The 21,750-nt window shown below is 44.1% G+C and overlaps 1 protein-coding gene across 1 annotated transcript in view; it reads right to left on the bottom strand.

Moving 5' to 3' along the window:
• Nucleotides 1–21,750, bottom strand: part of pcdh15b (protocadherin-related 15b) — a 1,616,824-nt gene that overhangs the window by 354,966 nt on the left and 1,240,108 nt on the right. Inside the window, exon 25 of the mRNA XM_078565941.1 lies at nucleotides 5,770–6,075. Within this exon, the coding sequence (XP_078422067.1) occupies nucleotides 5,770–6,075 (306 nt within the window). The remainder of the gene's footprint in view (nucleotides 1–5,769; nucleotides 6,076–21,750) is intronic.

Raw genomic sequence — 21,750 nt, 5'->3', positions numbered from 1 at the left:
TTTTGGAATTGAGTTGTACATATGAAGATTTTCCAGATTGGTCATAGGTTGCACTTAGAATTCCTCTCTTTGGTTGGGCTGCATTAAGGCTGAGACATTGAGCTGCAAGCTGTGTTGACCTGAGGAATGCTGTGAAGGAGAATGCTTGATCAATCAGAATGTGGGGCTTGGCATCTGAAAGTGTTATGCCAGTCACCTGTCATGTCCTCCTGAGGTTCTGGATCTCCTTGGTGCATTGTTTTCATGTTGGAGGGAGCTCACAGCTGCTGCTGATTTCCATGGTCACTTCCATCCACACCCACATTGCTGGAGAGGTTGCCCTCTTCCTCTTGTTCTTGGGAGAGCTCACATCACTGCAGCCCCTCAGGTCCCACAGCAGAACCTCTAGAGCATAGTAAGAGACCGGGGAAGCAGCCTTCTCAAGTCTCCTGTCCTTTTTTTGATTGCTACAGCCTCAAAAATTCAAGTATTAATGAGCCTGTGTAACCCATGGCATGGTCCCTTTTATTAGAAACACTTTCTTTGACAGAACAGATATGTCATTCCACCCATCCACCCTAATTGGCTGGGGAGCTCAGTGGTTGGATGACAATTAGTTTGCTCTGAGAAAGAGCAACATGTGGGGATTAAATTCAGTGAATTAGGTTCTCAATCTGAAAATGCTCTCGCCATTCTGGCAGGAATTAAGGAGAAAAGTTTCTGAACCTAATTTCCTCCTTTTATATCAGATGCACTAGTGTTAACACAATTTTTCTGCTATAAAAAATAGATTGCAAGTCATGAGAAAACATAATAGAGCAAGCGTTATGTGTGTTTTATTACAATACATTTAATTAATCGATTCAAAAACATATTAAATAAAAGTTATAACTGGTACCATTAATCATTGTGTTTATGGCACAGGAAATGTTGGTGCAGTGTACTGATCTCAGAAATGTGCTGGAGAAGTACAAATGTCAACAGCATCATCTGGAGGACTGATGGCGACTTGTGAACACTAACATGAGAATGTTTCCACCTTCCATCTCTCATCTCTGGTCACATACTCCAATAGCACAACAGTGACAGCCATCATCAGATCCAGCACCATCTGAAATAACTGGTGCGCTTAATGTGTTATAAACAGAACCTGTGTAATTGACTTCAGTGGAAATGGTAAATGGTTGGTACCATTTGCCTGTTATAAATGGCTGCCAATGGTAAGCATAGATGGTGTAAGGGTGAGGACTGTAATACATTAATTGCCGAATGAAAACCAAAGGTAAACGAAGGTAATAAGTGATGCACTATAGCTAGAAGTTGATGAATGCTAAGCCAAAAAAGTGATGGAAGGGTTGCTCCCTGAACAAGAGAAATGTAAATTCCACCCCTTAGGTATTTGACAGTTTATATTAGTCCTCTTGTCTTTGTCATTTCCCAGCTTTATTATTCACTGGAGTAGCTGTGAATTATGTAACAATGGAGAGGAGAGAGAATAAGGTGGAAATAAAGAGAGATGGAGAACAAATCAAACCAATCACTCAAGCTAGAGCTGACCGTTTTATAGTCAAGAATTATTTGAGCGTTGGTTATGCTGTTTAAGCTCATGAAACCACAGTTTTACTGCTGTTCTTCCGTGCAAGATGCTGTGCGCTGCAATAATTATATAAGAGGCAGTCAATGAAACATAAACTGCAGTAATAATGTTCAGCATCTGTTTTTAAGCAGTCACTAAAAATTTTGAAATAGTGAATGCCAGAACGCTATTGCTCTTTCCTGATGAATTTCACTCTGGGAATGCATCATACGAGGCAGTAAAAGCTTCTTAAGGTTAAGGGAAAGAAAGGACTATCACCTTACTGCACATAAACGAATTTCAGCCTGGGAAAACCTTTCAATGTTTACTGCTTCTCCATAAAAATCCTTTTGACAAAGTCAGCCAGCGCAGCATTATCTTGAGATAACCAGGGCAATGAATGATTTGCTTGAATGAAAATGCTGGGAATAATGGGAAAGTGTGTGTGAAAGGTGGAATTCTGAAGTGTCACTGCAAATGTGTGGGTAGACCAGGAATCCCACAAAGGCTGTTTCAACAGAGGACCCAGAAGAGTGATACCATTTCAAAGAAAAAAATCCAGTATGCTACACAAACTGCACTGATTACTGGTATCATCAGGGTGGAATATAATTTCAGTGGATCAATGCTATTCTTTAATTAACATGACAAACAGTATGAAGATGCCACACTGGCAATGGAAGAGGCAATACACTCCTGTAACTCATTCAAGGAAGCTTCATTGAAAAGTACTGGCAGGGAGGGCATAGAGGAAGTGAGACATGTGAAGCCAGAGGCTGTTCCCAAGCTCACGCCTACCACCATGTTCATGACATTTAAAATAATCCAACTGAACAATAGCCATACATGCATGCACTGCACTTGAATAGTATCAGTAGCAAAACCATGTCATGACTTGTAGTCTTGCAACAGGTTAACTGAGGTGGAAACATGACATTGTTCTTTCTTTTGACTGAAATAGACCAACAGGGAAAATCAATATAGCTCATCTGAAAAAATCAGTATCCAGTGGCACAATCAACAACACAACAATTATTGACATAGCTATTCATCCCCAAATAATCCGGATGGTGAGGTTGTGGAGGGGACATAAGGGGAAGAAAATCAGTCAGTGCTGGCTACACAAGCGCATGCATTTGGTGAGCAAAAGTCCAGCATGATTACTGGCTATGCTGCAGTACCTGGGGATTCAAGCTTCACAAGTCTTGCTTACAATTTGAGATTGCAGTTTGAGGAGATTGTCTACATGAGTATTTTATCTTCATGGAAAACATATTTCAGACACTTAGGAGGACCTTGGAGTAATCCACAAATTGGATTTTGCACAGGTGTGGACAAATGCATCTGCACTATTGTCTGTTATGAAGCATGTGACAACCACTATGGCATCTTCGTGCTGACCACAATTTCTATCATATAGGATTTCACACCAATCAAGAGTGTAACTGTTTTGTGGTAGGTCAGCTCTCAATAAAGTGACTCACAGGAATAGTCAGCCAACTACTATAGAAACCAACCTTGGGGTACAATTTGAACAGATACAGACAACCATGAACCAGGGAATTTCAGACTTCCAAGGTCCTTAATGATACATTAAAAAGACACACTGAGAGGATATTCTGCAGCAATGGCGCACATGTAAAATTCAAGGATCATACTAGATTGCTAGGGCATGCACATCTGGGTATCAAGCATCTCTGCACATGTGACAATACATATGCCAGAAAGCAAGGACTAAGTGCCTAAAACGCCACTGCAAGCAACTGATTCAGACACACTGCCCCTAAGTCTACAGCACGTGGCAATCTCATGTTACTACCCACAGTGAAATTCCACACCCAACCAGCCCATCTACATGCTCATTAGAGAATCATTAAGAAGCAACAGCAAATCATGTGTTTTCCACCATATATAAAAAAACAAACACAAAAGGAAAGCACCTTGTGTAATCAAGGGGCAAAATGCACTGGATGCAAGGCAGTAGAAATAAAAACACAGCAACTGAATATTATGCTCAGTATTTATATATAACTGCTTAAAGTAAAGAACCACAGAAAAAGGTTGGAATAAATGGCATGTGAGGATCAGTGGAGGAAAGTGTAGAAGGAGGTGGTACAGAAGAAAAAAATTTTTATGTCTGAATCAATGTATGTTTTTTAAAATGAGTCAGCTCTGTTACATTTGGAGGACAGCTTGGATTAGTACCTGCCACATCAATCTTCCTTCTCGTACTGCTGATTCTGCAGTTACTTTGCATTATCATTTTCAGCCACTTGCTCTGCAACAGCTTTTGTATTCTGCTGCTCTTTTTCTATGATGAGTCCTCTGTACAGTGAAGTGCGCAGCATGCAATGTGCAACTATCATATTTAAACCTTCAAAAGAACTTCAAAAAGAGTTCGGATTTCTGAATTTTCTGTTCTTCTATTGTCACAATGATGTGACTTGTGTATGAGTGATAAATCTGTAATTTCACCAGCTAACCAAACTTACACTGAACTGTTTAAAAAGGACTTTTTAAAGACAAGAAAAGACACTGATTAAAGATGGCTGCCACAAATCAACTGGTATGGCCAGTTGACCAGCTTCTGGAAAAATTTTGATGCACAATTACAATTCAAACTTTGAAATTTGAACTGAAACAGAGCAAACTGCTTTAAAAATGCAAGTGAAGTATAACAGGCCAGACTGCAGCCACTGCAGAGAGACTGCAAGTGACACTGGGAGTGTCAAGAAAGTTTTCAGCAGAGGAAACAGGCTGAAAATCTGTGCTCTCTCCTTCTCTCTCTTTTGGAACAAGTGTATTAACTAGTTCAGAAAACATAAACTAGAAATCTACTAGAAATCTACCAACAAAGTGAAACCCATGTAATAAATGCAATATCATCTACATCTGACCTCATCCAAGAAACCAGCTAATCCAAATCGGCTGCAACATTTAACAATCTACGCCTCAAGGGCAAGCAAAGAACACTTCACCATTTTCTTTTAGTTTTTGTTATTGGACTCTAGCTTCCTTTATTTCTGGTACCTGAGTGTGTGAAATCGTGTTTCTATTACTTTTTTGCTCAGGTTTTGTGGTTAATTAATTTGCACTTTCTTTAACTCAAGAAAATCTTGTTTGATAGGCTCCTTATTGCTCACTGTATAAATAGTTAAATACATTTGGATTCAGAAAAGGCATATCCTCATTTAAAAAAAATCTTAAATCTTACTTATGATCAACCAAGTAGGCTGAATAGAGAGAAGCCATTTCACTCCTTCTCATCTGGTCACAACATTATGAACAGCTTTGTTGTAGTATATGCTTTACTGTACCTGCCCTATGTTTTGCCTGTAGTTGTCACAAAGATATCATTTCCCATGATGTGCAGAGGGTAACCTTGGCTTCTTAGAAGCTAAGCTTATTTGATAGAATTCTCGTCTTTGAGTCAGAAAGCTGTGGGCTCAAGCTGCATGGCCAGATTTAAAAACACTGACACTTCAATGCAGGGAGGGCTGTCTACCAAGTGAAGCATTAAACCAAAGACCAAATTTTAATTTGGCTGCATTAAATGGGACTGGCGGCAGATGGGCCCACAATTTCCCACTACCAGCTGGTAGAGCCATAAGGGAATCAAACTGAATAATAATTAATCAATTGCCTTTGGTGTTATACAGAGGGAATGGCACATGGTTGTCTTGGGCTGAATCGAAGCCCAGTGAATAGAGATAGTTATAAAACCAGGCCTACAGAATGTAGTATAGACTGACCAAAACCCAGGAACTTGAACACATGTGTGGTGCAAACAGGTTACAGCAAATGTCTGCAGAGGACTGAGGTCGTTATATTGGAAACAGAGGCCGGGATTTTCTGGCCCCCTCACGGGCTGGACTCGCCATAGGCGAAGCGACACCCCAACCAGAAGTCCATTGACTTGCGGCAGGACCAGAAGATCACGGCAACGGACAGATATAGAAAATCTGGATGCAAACAGTGGAGTGGTTTAGAATCATCCTGGGGTCCATGTGAATATAGCTACTATATTTGTTATGAATTTCACTTTTGATTGGTTAGGGTCATTTGATTACAATAGCAGTCATCTATGAATATATTAATAGTTAATTCAGAGAAACTACCAGCAGTAGCTTCTAGCCTTTTGCTTTTTGTGCAAAAATATTTACAAGGCTCTAATATAGTGCATTCATAGTGAACATAAGTTTTGTTTGACTCACCTGTAACTGCAGAATAACCATTCCAGCTTCATTGTTTTCTGGTACAGAAACTACATAGGTAGATTGTGAGAATACAGGACTGTTATCATCAACGTCAAGAACTCTAATTGGTACAGTCAAGGTTGAGCGGCGAGGGTCCACTGCTCCATCTGATGCCTCTACAAGCAGGTCGTACTTATCTTCTGTTTCTCGGTCCAATGACGTCATTGTGTAAATGCTACCATTTGATGTTATTCTGAAAAGGTTATTGAAGTTTGCCAAGCTGTACCGAATTTGTCCATTAACACCAGCATCTGGATCAGTGGCCTGAGAAGAAGTAACATAACAATTTTAATAAGATCGCAGTTTACACAAGACACTTCAAAATGTACTATTCACGTTTAACAATATAACATTTAATGCATAATCATTAAAGTCTTGATCTTAAAAGGATTCCTACATGTTCACATTCTGGATCCAGGTTAAGTTAGAACATGAGTAGAAAACATATTCAAAGCAAAATCACATTCCCATTCTTGTCCAGGGTGTTGTTTCTCAAAATGCAAGTTATGGAAAGCCTTATTCCCTAGCACTTTTTTTTGTGTTCAGTAAGTGAAGGGATTGCAGAGCAGGTAAAAGGAGCTATTTCTAGTTTAGCTAAATCATCATAAAGCACTTAAAGGTTAGGCAGAACATGTCCAGGTACAGACTAAAATGCTACTCAACTTCAACATTAGATGAGTAAATATACTGTGCCATTGCTACGTTTACAATATTGCCTTCTGCAGTCATCTTTGTAAACACTGTGAATGAGATTAATGATTTATACCATCACTGCGCATTGATTGTGTTAAGCCTTCACATTCATTTCAATCCTGAGCATCTTTACTCAGTGCACTTCTGCGAGTTTGGGTGTGCTAACAGCTAGAATGCATCTGGTGTCCGCAGCTACTGGCTACATTGTCAGAGCCTGGAAATGGTTCAGGCTTCCAATGTTGCCTGTGGTGTAGCCACTCAGCCCACATCATGCCCATTTCCAGCAGGAGCCAGAAGTCCTGCCCAATTTGCACTGCGTGCAAAAATTCAGCAAAGTAGAACCAGAAAGAAAATACATTATCAATATCTACAAAGGATAACTAAAGTTGATTTAAATATCCATTTTTGGATTTGTATATGGAACGAGAAAAATGTGTGAGGGATGGGGCTGGAAAATCACAGTGTAGGTGAAAGGTAAAGGTATCTGGCCACTTAAATGTAGGACATCAAAAAACATTACATCATTTAAACAGATCTAAAACAAATTTCAAACCATTGGCAGCTTCTGCCGAGGCTGGAGTGGTGGAAAAGTGCCAGGCAAAAATGAAGTGAAAGAAAACTAAAATGTGGACGCACAAACCAGAGTTGTCTGCTCTCTCTTTTGGATGTAAAGGACCTCGTGGCACTATTCAGACAACAATCAGTACTTTAAAAAGTGCTAGAAATGAAGGAATGCAACTTTCAAAGTTTGTTTCTCTTTAAAAATTCCATTGCACATGGAGATTTTCCTTCCATTCATTCAAAGTCAACATGGTAGGAAAAAATGCAATCCAATCCTGCTGCAAAAACTAAAAACAGTATCAGTGTTGGCATAGTGGTATTGTCACTGGACTAGTGATCCAGAGACCCAGGGTAATGCTCTGAGGACCTGGATTCAAATCCCATCACAGCAGATGGTGGAATTTGAATTCAATAAAAAAAAATCTGGAATTAAAGTCTGATGATGACCATGAAACCATTATCAATTGTCATAAAAACCCGGTTCACTAATGCCCTTTAGGGAAGGAAATCGTCTGACCTACATGTGACTCCAGACCCATAGCAATGCTCTCTAAACAAGGGCAATTAGGAACGGGCAATAAATGATGGCCTAGCCAGTGATGCCCACGTCCTATGAACGAATGAATCAAAAGATAGTTACTTAAATATCTTCTTACTGAAGCAATGGCACAAAATGTGTAAAGGCACCTTGGCACATGTAGGTAGAAAATTTCAGTAAAAGGAATTGGGTGCAAAACCCACTGAACACTTGCTGAACCAATTTTCTAATTTCCCAATATCTGTTCCATATCTGCACCATTGTAGATGATTCAAATATCTACCTTCATACCTTGTGTGTAATGGCCATGAGATTATTAAATGACATGTTCTCAACATGTCTAATACGAGATTATTGCCCTCTTATTCCTCTCAAGCAAATAAGACCATTTACATCATGTTTGATGTAATTTGTAGCCTTCATTATGACTTTGACAATATTAGAAAACAATGATCATGTTTCAGTGAAAGGCACGGATACTGAAATAGTGGCCATTAATTTAGGTAAAAATGTTCATGCCTATAGTGATTTGGCTGAGGTTGACAGATATTGATCATAACATCATGTTGTTGCGGTCCATATGACTAATGATTTTCTTGGTGTTTTATTCAATATTCACACAAGTGCATATAGTGGCAAGAAGACAATCCTCAACATTAACTCTACATTTTGATACAGCATTTCTGGGTCCAAGAAATTCATATTTTTTCCTTACTGGAAAATCGATGCGGGTGAAGCTGAGGTGTAGTTGTGTGGAAAATGAAAAGGGATTGATTTCATGATCCGCTGAATAATCTTTCACTGTTTGAAACTGTGTTATTAGTGAGTTATTATTCAAGCCTGCTTTGGAATAATGGTTAGACACTATACAGAAATATTTAAATAGCATCAGGCTATTAATGCTAAACATGTAGAAGCTAAAGAATTATTGCATAAATCCTACTAAGGTTTTGTACATTAATGGACTAATGCATGTCATTATTACCTTTGATCACAGAATACATCAGGATTTTATTCAGCCTACCTAATAAGCTTCGGTGCCCTGGAATTTTTCTGGCAGTTTTTACCAGTTGACTGTTTTCATGGAAAGGATGCATTCATTCTCGTCCTGCTGCGCCTCAGTCACAACTTAGAGGTGTTTATGTTTCAGACAAATGTCCTTTATATATTTTTTTTAGTTATTTTAACTATTTTGTTATTTTGTTTTGTTCAGCTTGGATGGTAGGGACAACTATGGTGCACTGTCCAAACATCTGACTTGGTGAAAGCTACTTGTGTGTCCCCAACTCCAACCCTTTATATCATCATTTCCTTCTCATTTTTCATGAACTGTCAAGCTACACAATTTCTTTCAGACCAAAAACACATCCCTTTTCTGAATACTTGTTTGATGTCAGGGTTCTATGCTTTACAATTCATAGCCATGTTTCCACCATTTTGTCATTATCTTTTTAGTTATTCATTCAAATTCAATTTTATTAAGGAGAGCTTTTTCTTTTTTTGCATAAAGTCCTTAAGTAAAAGAAGCATCCAGTCAAAGAATTATTTTAATCAGATCAAAATCTGTTTTGGATTGCTCACCCTGGGATTCTAGAGTCATAGGGTAAAATTTCCGGCGCACGCCCAATCTGCTTGAGCATGAAATAATGTGTGATGACGTCAGGCAAGCGTCCCAACTTCATCGCGCACTTGTGCGACATTTCAGTCAGCGCACTAAACTCAGAAGCGCGCCCACCAACAATTAAGAGGGCAACAAGCCTATTAACGACACAATTAACAGAGATTTTTTGTTGCCCGTCCAACGTTACGGTAGGCAGATGGGCAAATTGGCCAGGCGGCCTTTGCATTTTTCAGGAAGCCTCATCCACGGGCAGGATGAGGTTCCCGTGATAAATTAAAATGAAAATAAATTTCTGTGAACAGCATTTTCATTACCTACATTTTCAGGTGACTGATTAAGAAGCTTGGACACTTTTTTCTGGTTTCTGTGATCATTATTTTAGGTTGTTCAGATCTTCAGCTCCCTGAGGTAGCACTCTGCCTTCAGGGAGCTTTCTGTGAGTGCTCACCCACGTCCACGCTGACTTCAGCGCTTGCCCTCCTCCTGCTCCCACCCTGGCAGTGCTGAGCCTTTCAGCGCGTGCTTCAGGCTGGCTGGCCATTAACGACCCCCCAACCTCGCCATACACCTGGAACTATGTCACTGGTCCTTCACTGTTGCTACGTCATAATGCAGGAACTTCCTCCCTAACAGCACTGTGGGTGTACCTACGCCACATGGACTGCAGCGGCTCAAAAAGGCGGCTCGCAACCACCTATTGAAGGGCAATTAGGGATGGGCAATAAATGCTGGTCTAACCAACAATGCCCACATCCCATGATCGAATAAAGAAAAATAAGCTACTTTTCTCCTTTCGATATACTCGTAAATGCTCTCATTGTCTGTTTTAATGCTTCTAACTGTTCTCCTTTTTGTTTTGTCATGGAAGGAACATTTTGAATCGCTTCTTTAATTGTTTTCAACTGGTTGTTTACCATTTAGCGTATTTACCAAATTAACCTTAGCCAGCTCCCCCCTCATAGCTATGCTGATGATTTTGCTTAGGCTACATCAACTGTCCTACCCTCATCTACACACCTAGTCACCTCCTTGAAAAATGCAATCAAATTTGTTAGACATGATCTCCCCCTGACAAAGCCATGCTCACTATCCTTGATTAATCCTTGCCTTTCCAAGTGGAGATTAATTCTGTCGCTCAGAAGTTTTTCCAAAAGTTTCCCTACCACTGATGTTAGACTCACTGGCCTATAGGTCCCTGGTTTATCTCTGCCACCTTTCTTAAACATTAGCTGTCCTCCAGTCCTCTGACACCTCTCCTGTGGCCAGAGAGGGTTTGAAAGTTAATGTCAGGATCCTTGTAATCTCCTCCCTTACCTCCCACAGCAACCTGGGATACACCTCACCTGGGCTTGGGGATTTATCTACTTTTAAACCCACTAAAACTGCTAATACCTCCTCCCTCTCAATGCTAATTTATTCAAGTACATCACAGTCCCCCTCCCTGATTTCTATACCTACATCGTCCTTCTCTATAGTGAATACAAGTGCAAAGTTCTCATTTAAAACCCCACCTATGTCTTCCGGCTCCACACACAGATTGCCATTTGGGTCGCTAATGGGCCCTACTCTTTCCCTGGTTATAAAGATACTTATAAAACACCTTTGGATTTTCCTTTATTTTACCCGCCAGTGTTTTTTCATGCCCCCTCTTCGCTCTCCTAATTTCTTTTTTAAGTAACCCCCTGCACTTTCTGTGTTCCTCTAGGGCTTCCGCTGTTTTAAGCCCTCGGTATCTACCATAATCTTCCCTGTTATCCCTTATCCAATCCTGTACATTCCTCGACAGCCAGGGTTCTCTGGACTTGCTTGTCTAATTCTGTAAATTCCATTATCAGGCATTTCTACAACAGTTGTCACTTCCAGTGGCTATGTCCTTTACTGCTGAGACACAGTTTGAAAGAGTGGGAAGTCTGTTTAGAATTTATGAAGAACATGTGAAGTGGGTGGAATTTTACAGCCCCACCCACCAGCGGGATCTTCCAGTCCTGTCCGCATCAACGGAGATTTGAATGGCTCGCCTCATTTTCCAGCCCGTAAAATTCCGCTCCTAGGTCCAGGACCAAAAATGTTATCCAATGTACTTTCAACAATTTGTCTAAGATCTTACAGCGAAGCCTGCACTCTAAAGCCAAGTAGCACCAGCACTCTAGGTCACAGAGAAAGCACACTAGGACCAATCGGCAAGCTGTTCTACTCTAAGGTCATTAGCTGATACAAGCACTATAAATCAACCACTAAACATCTTAAATAGTGGGAGATAAGCCTGGTAGATTTCTTTAACCTTCCTTATTCTATATTTTTGGCCCCAACATCTCAGGTCACTGAAAAAGGTGAACCTCTATTCCCTACACCTTTGAGAGTATCTTAAATACCTTTCTTATCCAGATAGATTTTTGGTGATGTGTATAGCATCACAAAACTAACTATTAAGCAAGAGTACTTAATGACGGATTAACAGTCAAATGAGTAACAGTACATACACACCAAGGGCAGAATTTTCTGGATGGCGGGGAGCGGGCGGGCGCGGACCTGATCGTCGTTCGCGATTGGGTCTGTGCCGCCATTTTATGCGGCGGGCCAATTAAGGCCCGCCCAACGTGCTTCATAACTCCCATGCATAGCAGGAGTGGGCGGGCGCGCTTAGCCCACCAGGTCCAATAGCGACCCGGCAGCCTTATAAAGGAAGGCTCGGCAGCCTTGGAAAGGCTGCTCGCAATGGCTGGGCGAAGGGCTCTGCAAAGGGGCAATGGAGGTAATTCATGTCCGGAGGCTAGGCCAGAGGGTAGGCCATAAAGGCACATCAGGCCGGAGGGTAGGGCCAGTGTGCCCCTCATTTTTCTGATGACTGTCTTGCTGCCCTCCTCGAGGAGGTGGCAGCACGGCGGGAGGTGCTGGTTCCCCAGGATGGGAGGAGGAGGCCCCCCCACACAACGAAACGTGCCTGGGAGGAGGTGGGGGAGGTGGTGAGCACCTGCAACGTGGTGCGGTGCCCCTGGATCCAGTGTTGCAAGCTCCCCACTCCTGCACTGCTGTGCGGACTCAACTCCATCGCTGATGCCATAGTTGGCCTCCAACAATGGGTACGTGAGAGGGGTTGTAGGGCAGCTCAATCTCACTCCAGCTACTCCTTCCCCTCAAGGAGTCAGCCAGGGGCCCTTTGGCACCCATAGGGAGGAGGATCAGCAAGTGTTTTCCCACGGGGCCATCCTCCCAGGTGACTCCAGGAGTGTCCTGCCCATTCGAATCCCCTCTTCCTGTGACCTCAGCAGCTCCAGCTCCACGGGCCAAGGAGGAAGCCACAGCCACACAGAAGGGCCCTAAAAGCAGGCCGGGGCCCTCCAAGTCTCAGCCCTCCAGACGTTGCCTACCAAGATCATCAAAAACAGTGTAGCAGTCAACTACCTCCACCTCCTGTGTGAATGGCCAGGGAACACCAAGACATAGCGAAAGGGTTAGGAAAGTTAAGAAGATGTACTTGCATAGCTGGGGCACGGGTGTTAATCACTCTGTGCATACTGTTCACTATTGTCAATAAACTCCAAGAATGTCTCCCTGCCTATGGCTCCTTTTTCTGATGAGCAGTGTTTGTGTCACTCAGATGTGAAGCCTTTCTGCACAAGATAAAGGCAGGTGTCTCAGTCCAGGGCCTCTTCCCTGTGCTCTGTGCAGCCTTCAGACCAAAGTGACCACACTCCTTGGACACATTATTGATGCCTGCACCTTGACGGTGCTTGTCATTGCTGCCAGAATGTTGTGGGCAGACATCACAAGTTCCGTCATTCTCTCTGTGTGCCTTCAGCACCTTTAAGGTGGAGCAGGATGTGATTGCACTCGAGGGGGTGTAGAGGAGATTCACCAGGATTTGGCCTGGGGTGAAGCATTTAAGTAATGAAAGGAGGTTGGATAGACTTGGGTTGTTTTCGTTGGAGCAGAGAACACTGAGGGGGCGACCTGATCGAGGTGTACAAGATTATGAGGGGCATGGACAGGATGGATAGGGGGCAGCTGTTCCCCTTAGTTGAAGGGTCAGTCACAAGGGGGCATAAGTTCAAGGTGAGGGACAGGAGGTTGAGGTGGGATGTGAGGAAAAACTTTTTTACCCAGTGGGTGGTGACGGTGTGGAATGCACTGCCTGGGAGGGTGGTGAGGCGGGTTGCCTCACATCCTTTAAAAAGTACCTGGATGAGTGCTTGGCACGTCATAACATTCAAATGCTATGAACCAAGTGCCAGTCCAAAGTAAGTACCTGGGATTAGGTAGGTAGGTCAGGTGTTTCTCACGTGTCGGTGCAGACTCGATGGGCCGAAGGGCCTCTTCTGCACTGTGAGATTCTGTGATTCTGTGATCTCTTCAGCATTTGTGACCAGTGACGCTGTGCTCCTAAAGGGGTCAGGTGCTGAAGGCGGACAAAGGATCAGATGCTTCTAAAGTTTCATGGCTGCGTCTCTAGGCTATGACCCTGATCACAGGGCGCAAAAGAGCTGCACTCAGCCAGACAGGAGTCAGACACTCTCAGAGGCTATGTGAAAATCTATGGAGTATCCTGGCTGCATATCGTCATCATCCTCCTGCAATCAAGTGAATATTAGGGCCTCCACTGTATCGCATGAGAGGAGCATTATCACAGAAGGTACGTGCACTGCCATAAGCCAGACTGGGGTCAAACGTTCATAGATACAATGTGAGGATCTATGGTGTCTTCTCACTGCATGTTGTTATCATCCTCCACAAATCTAGCAGCTATGAGGGCCTCCCAGGTGCGCATGCCTCATCTAGTCAGTGCGAGGGCCTCATCCCCATCATTGTCACCTTCGAGGACTGCCTCACCCTCATCCCCGTCAGGTCCTCCTCATCAGAGGAGGCCTCCAGCTCCTCCATCTCCTCCTTAGCCAGCTCCTCTACCTGTTGCGGTGCTAGGGTGTAAAGGGCGCAGCAGAAAATGATGATAAATGACACCCTCTGTGGACTATATTGCAGGGCTCCACCAGACCATTCCATGCACTGGAACCTCATTTTCAGCATCCCGATGGTTTGCTCCACCAAGTTGCGAGTTGTAGCATGAGCCTCGTTATACCTTCACTCTGCTGCAGTCTGAGGCCGCCACAACGGGTATCATCAGCCACGCCCTCTGCGGGTAGCCCTCATCCCTGAGGAGCCATCTCTGCAGCTTCTGTGGAACCTGGAAGACTTCAGGGATCTGTGATTGACTGAGAATGTAGGCGTCGTGCACACTCCCTGGAAACTGCGCAGACCTGCAGGATGCGTTTCTGGAGGTCACCCGCAAGCTGCACGTTTAAAGAATGGAATCCCTTGCGGTAGACATAGTTGGCTGCGTGTTGCGGTGGAGATCTGAGCACCACGTGAGTGCGGTCGCTGGTATCCTACACCTGTAGAAACCCGAAATCTGGGCAAATCCAAAATCGCTCTTGCATCCTGGCTGTCCTGGTCTCGGGCGAAATGCACAAAGTTGTGTGCCCTCGCAAAGATGGCATCCCTGACCTGCTGGATGCATTTATGGGTGGAGGCATGTGATATCCCACAGAGGTCACCTGTGGAGCCCTGAAATAAGCCATTGGCATAGAAATTGAGCATGGCAGTCACTTTCACAGCCATTGGCAGTGGATGCCCTCCATGTCCCTGTGGCACCAAATCCTGCAGTAGCTGGCAGATATGACCAACCAGTTCCCTAGACATGTGCAGTCTTCGACGACACCGATTCTCAGTCATCTGCAGGAATGAAAGGCGGCATCTATAGACCCTCGGTCTAGCTAGGCCCCAACCAGCGACAACTCGCTGTGCCTCTTCGGCGTCATGTACAGGAGCCTGAGCCGCCCCTTCTTCCAGAGGGTGCCGCTCTACCCTCTGCGCAGCCAGGCACCTCAGGCGCTCTCTTCTCCATCATCTTCACTCTCTGTACGCCACAAAGCATACAGCTAGATCACAAAGCTCCATGATCCTGATGTACACCTCCTGCAGGATGAAAGAAGGAGGTGCGTGGGTTAGCATGGGTTACTAAGAACCTGTCTTGGTGAAGTCTGGAGGCCCATTAACGCAGCCCAGAGCGTGCTGACCACCACTTGCATGGCCAGAGATTAGTGCGCTGCAAGGCTGCCCGAAACCCCTTCCACCTCCACCCCACTTCACCCGATTGGCGGCAGCTTTGCCCTTTGGACTGCATGCTGTGCTCTCAGCTCAGGCACAGGCATTCTCCTCACCCGCACTGCAAGGCTGCACTGTTAGCTTGAACCATGGGGGAGGCTGGTCCAAACCAAGATGATGACATTGCAAGGGGCTGTGACGCCTCCACCACTGACTCCTCCATGGCCAACTTTAGTCAGGAGATTGTACAATGTGTGCAGTCATCCAACTGTTTTGCAGTCCGTTAAAAGTCTCGTTACTTTGCAGTCTGTCCCAAGGGTTGAAAAGCTCTGGAGCACTTGGTGGCACTTTGATGCCTCTGCATTGCTTGAGTGGGCAGAGAAGCTAGAGGCCCAACTCCAATTGTATCAATGTGGCTGTGCCTGAACTGTCTCAGCTGCAGGGGAATGGTCACTTTATACAAGGATCTCTCTAATGCGTGGCCGCTTTCCTCGCCCACACACCCCCCCCCCCACCCCACATATGCTTGTGTGCTACCTTCAACCGCAGGGCAACCCTTGTCCCCTCCCTACAAGTCACCTCAATCACAGGGCAGCCCTTACCCCTCCCCAAGTTGCCTCAACCGCAGGGTACAGCCACCCCCTCCACCCCACCCCCGTTCAACCCATACCACCCCCCAACGCGCCTCAACCTTGAAGTCCAACAGGCAAACCAGGTGAGTGCTCCACAACGTTAATGTGTACTCACCTTGAATTCCCCTCAAAGTGCAGCCTGCCAAGTGCATGTCTTTAATATGTTGTTGTGAAACACGCCACTGTGGGCAGACGATCCACTGGGGGAGGGGCCAGGGCGGGGGATGATTCCACCGGACTGGCTTTATCACAATCTTTATCACAATGTTTAACAATGAGGTTCCTGATGTCTGATGGTGGGAAGTGTGGCCCACCATTGGTGGGTGGAGCGGACGATCGCAAACTGATTTCGCGATGTTGTAAAACTGATTTTTGGCCTTCTCGTTATATTATCTGCTCACACCACCGAAGAGGCCCGATGCAGCGGGCGCAAAAAATCCTGACCATCCTCTCAGCCAAATATTGAGTTTGATTCTAATTCAGAAATCCTTTTGATTTTATGGATTTGACGAGACGTAGTACAGACAAATCTCTAGAGTAACCTCATTTCATGACTTCAGGGCCCTGGTAGTTCGGTGAGACTCATTGTGGCGTTTGGAGGCATTTGCCCATGTGGCTTATTTCCACAAACAGTCACATGCAAGTCATAATAAAAAACATTGGTCCCGATTTTAATTCTGGGGGGGTACAATGATCTTCTGATTGTGGGCCAGAAGGAGTCCAGCCAATAAAGTTTTAAATGTTATTATCACTTTCCTAAGGGGCTAAGAGGAGCAGGAGTGTTCCTTCATGCCTTACAAAGAAGCCTTTGGCTTTCCTTACCCCAGCCTCCTCCCTGTTCGTAGCCATTGGCTCCCTCACTACAGAGCCACAGTCCCCAGATGGCTTCTAATTCCCAATCCCGTCTACTGGCCAAGTGTGGGTCTGGCCAGGTTCAGGTGGTTCATCAAATAAATTCAAGCTAATGAGTAATTCCACATCCCCAGGATTCCTGGGTTTGTCAACCACTTCAGGACTTATGTACGCTTTACCCATGGCCCCTTTAAAGTTTGGGGCATTCTCGATCAGTGCCAATTGTTCCTATATATTTTTGTAACTGTTATACCCAGTGAAGATATGCCCTATTCACAGCTTCAAACATGGACTGTGTTCCTAAAGACGCTTTTGGAACTGCTTTTTATATTTTTAAACAGACACTCACAAGGTGGCTGAGATAGCTGTCAAGATTCAGGTGACATTTGCCTATTCTACACACTCTATCTCAAGCTTCCGGAATGTTCTAATTGAAGCACTCTGGGTGGGGCCTCCCCCTGGAATGGGCATACCAAAGAGAATGTTATCTGTGTGATTTACATAGGCGATTGCCTGTGAACTACTCAAACATTAAAGTCAATAGGCCTCTAGACTTCTCGTCTCCAAGATCAATGCCCCACAGAGAGTTGAAGAGACTAGATTTCTACAAAGCAAGCATGAAAGACCACCGTCTATCTCCTGTGTATATCAATGGCCTTTTAGCTTAAATCCAATCTGAGTGAACAATGGCTGTTGATCATGTGACTGAAACTAGTATCTGATACTGAAATTCTTTATTATCCCAAGACCCAGGAAAAGGCTGGGTCAGTCTGCAGAAGACCACTGCAGTGTTATCTTTGCCTTTTAAGAACTCGGAGACTGTAAAGTCTTTAAAAACCTCCCAGCCTGATCCCAAAGCTTCAAGTTCATCTGTGAAAACATTTAACCTCCTTATACAAAATCCACAAGTGCCTAGCTTCATGACCTAGTGAACATTCATCTCCTCCAGGAAATCCTGCAGCAATCCAAATATCTGACTTTAGCTATTGGAACCCATCTGAACTACAATTCAAGAATGAAAAAGGGTTCCTTTGTCTACCAGGCCCGCAATGATTGCACTCCTACAACAAGCCAAACACATAAACTGTTAACTATTCTTTTGGTTTAACCACTTGTAGAAGTGTGCTCTCTTATTTAATTGTATCTTTCTTGAATGTGTGGTGTGTGACTGACTTAGCGTCTAGACTCAGGGTGAGTGTGTGAATAAATAAACGAAAGCCTGCTGCTGGTTCTTTAAGCTGACCACACACTAAAAGGGGGATTAGAAATACACACATCTACCTTTTAAAAGCACCCACACTGATTGCGGACAGTAAGGGAAGGGAATCGGCGGCTTCAGTTTATTTTGCCTCCCCTGTCCAGAACAAAATTGGGTGCTGCATCTGGGATTTGAACCAAGTGGACTAAAATTAGCCAAATCTGACATAACCAAATCTGACATTAAAGGAAGAAATTGGAAACAAGAATGGAGGGAGGGAGGGAAGGGTAAAACTCCAAGAAGTATGACTAATGGGAAACAAAGCAGCAGGTTAGCGTGTGGCGGGGGGTGGGGGTGGATTCAACATCATGGAAAATTATGAAAAAACTGAAAAGAAAGGAGAGCCCAGGAGAGGCTATTAAAGTCTCCAGAACACAAAATAGGACAGAGTGTTTGGAAAGGGCTAGGAATCTAACTTCAAGCACATCAGATAAAGGGACGACAATGAGAAAGGGGACGGGAGATACAGGACTGAAGGTGCTGTATCTGAATGAATGCAGTATACGAAATAAGGTAAATGAGCTTGTGGCGCAGATTGAAATTGGCAGGTATGATCTGGTGGGCATCACGGAGGCATGGCTGCAAGGGGATCAGGACTAGGAGCTAAATATCCAAGAATACACATCCTATCGAAAATATAGGCAGGTTGACAGAGGGGATGGGGTTGTTTTGTTAGTAAGAAATTAAATTAAATCGATAGCAAGAAATGACGTAGGGTCAGATGATGTAGAATCTGTGTGGGTGGGGTTGAGGAACCGCAAAGGTAAAAAAATCATAATGGGAATTATGTACAGGCCTCCGAACAGTAGTCAGGATGTGGGGCACAAGATACACCAGGAGTTAGAAAAGGCGTGTAAGAAAGGCAAGGTTACAGTGATTATGAGGGATTTCAATATGCAGGTAGACTGGGAAAATCAGGTTGGTAGTGGATCCCAAGAAAAAGAACTTATGGAATGTCTACGAGATGGCTTTTTGGAGCAGCTTGTGGTGGAGCCCACTAGGGAACAGGCAATTCTAGATTTAATGATGTGTAATGAGGCAGATTTGATAAGGGAGCTTAAGGTGAAGTAACCCTTAGGAGGAAGTGACCATAATATGATAGAATTTACCCTGCAATTTGAGAGGAAAAAGCTGGAATCAGATGTAACGGTATTACAGTTGAATAAAGGCAACTACAGAGGCATGAGGGAGGAGCTGGCCAGAATTGACTGGGAGATGAGCCTAGCAGGAAAGACAGTGGAACAGCAATGGCAGGAGTTTCTGGGAATAATTTGGGAGACACAGCAAAAATTCATCCCTAGGAAGAAAAAGCATACTAAAGGGAGGACGAGGCAACCATGGCTGACAAGGGAAGTCAGGGACAGCACAAAAGCTAAGGAGAAAGCATACAATGCGGCAAAGCTCAGTGGGAAACCAGGGGATTGGGAAGCCTACAAAGACCAACAGAGGACAACTAAAAAAGAAATAAGGAGGGAGAAGATTAAATATGAGGGTAAACTAGCCAGTAATATAAAAGAAGATTGCAAGAGTTTTTTTAGATATATAAAGGGTAAGAGAGAGGTAAAAGTAGACATTGGGCCGCTGGAAAATTATGCTGGAGAAGTAGTAGTAGGGAACAAAGAAATGGCGGAGGAACTGAATAGGTACTTTGTGTCAGTCTTCACGGTGGAAGACACGAGTAACATCCCCAAAGTTCAAGAGAGTCGGGGGGCAGAGGTGAGTGTGGTGGCCATTACCAAGGAGAAGGTGCTAGGAAAACTGAAAGGTCGGAAGGTGGATAAATCACCTGGACCAGATGGATTACACCCCAGAGTTCTGAAGGAGATAGCTGAAGAGATAGTGAAGGCATTAGTGGTGATCTTTCAGGAATCACTCGAGTCAGGGAAGGTCCCAGAGGACTGGAAAATCACTAATGTAACCCCCTGTTTAAGAAGAGAGTGAGGCAAAAGATGGGAAATTACAGGCCGATTAGCCTGACCTTGGTCGTTGGTAAGATTTTAGAGTCCATTATTAAGGATGAGATTTCAGAATACTTGGAAGTGCATGGTAAAATAGGGCAAAGTCAGCATGGTTTCATCAAGAGGAGGTCATGCCTGAAAAATCTGTTAGAATTCTTTGAGGAGGTAACGAGTAGGTTAGACAAAGGAGAGTCAATGGATGTTATCTACTTGGACTTGCAGAAGGCCTTTGACAAGGTGCCGCACAGGAGGCTGCCAGTAAGATAAGAGCCCATGGTGTTAGAGGCAAGGTACTAGCATGGATGGAAGATTGGCTGTCTGGCAGGAGGCAGAGAGTGGGGATAAGGGGATCCTTCTCAGGATGGCGGCCGGTGACTAGTGGAGTTCCACAGGGGTCATTGTTGGGACCACAACTTTTCACTTTATATATTAATGATCTAGATGAAGGAACTGAGGGCATCCTGGCTAAGTTTGCAGATGATACAAAGATAGGTGGAGGGACAGGTAGTATTGAGGAGGTGGGGAGGCTGCAGAAGGATTTGGACAGGTTAGGAGAATGGGCAAAGAAGTGGCAGATGGAATACAACGTGGGTAAGTGTGAGGTCATGCACTTTGGTAGGAAGAATAGAGGCATAGGCTATTTTCTAAATGGGGAGAGAATTCAGAAATCTGGAGTGCAAAGGGACTTGGGAGTCCTAGTCCAGGTTTCTCTTAAGGTTAACTTACAGGTTGAGTCGGTAGTTAGAAAGGGAAAAGCAATGTTGGCATTTATTTCGAGAAGACTAGAAGATAAAAGCAGGGATGTGCTGTTGAGGCTTTATAAGGCTCTGGTCAGACCACATTTAGAATATTGTGAGCAATTTTGGGCCCGTATCTCAGGAAGGATGTTCTGGCCCTGGAGAGGGTCCAGAGGAGGTTCACGAGAACGATCCCAGGAATGAAAGGCTTAACATATGAGGAACATTCGAGGACTCTGGGTCTATACTGGATGAAGTTTAGAAGGATATGGGGGGATCTGATTGAAACTTACAGAATCCTGAAAGGCCTGGATAGAGTGGATGTGGGGAAGATGTTTCCATTAGTAGGAGAGACTAGGATCCGAGGGCACAGCCTCAGAGTAAAGGGAAGACCTTTTAGAACAGTGATGAGGAGAAACTTCTTTAGCCAGAGAGTGGTGAATCTATGGAATTCATTGCCACAGAAGGCTGTGGAGGCCAGGTCATTGAGTGTATATAAGACTGAGATAGATAGGTTCTTGATTGGTAAGGGGATCAAAGGTTATGGGGAGAAGGCAGGAGAATGGGGTTGAGAACCTATCAGCCATGATTGAATGGCAGAGCAGATTCGATGGGCCGAATGGCCTAATTTCTGCTCCTATGTCTTATGGCCTTATGGAAAGTTCAATAGCTGATTTAAAAAAAACACAAAAAGACTACCGCAGTAAGTTTTGTGCATTAACATTATAAAGCAGCATGGCTAGTTTTGATGTGAAATCGTTAATGGAACAGGAGGATTTAACTTGGAGTAAATTAGCGGCCCTTACCCCAGAAAAGTAACAAGGAGAGAATTCAGAATCTGAATTAGGCCAGGTTACTCTGATGTAACTTCACCTAGAAGAATGAAGGCTGGAATTAAAATTCCAGGAAAGGGAAAGAGGGAGAGAGAGGGAGAAAAGAAAGAGTGAGAACACATCCTCTAGCTGAGAAGCTAGAGAAGGAATTTCAGGC

This window comes from Cetorhinus maximus, chromosome 20 (assembly GCF_964194155.1).
Source record: "Cetorhinus maximus chromosome 20, sCetMax3.hap1.1, whole genome shotgun sequence".
Taxonomy (NCBI): Eukaryota; Metazoa; Chordata; class Chondrichthyes; order Lamniformes; family Cetorhinidae; genus Cetorhinus; species Cetorhinus maximus.
The sequence above is the reverse complement of the archived record's forward strand: the minus strand, read 5'-3'. Positions and strand labels throughout refer to the sequence as shown.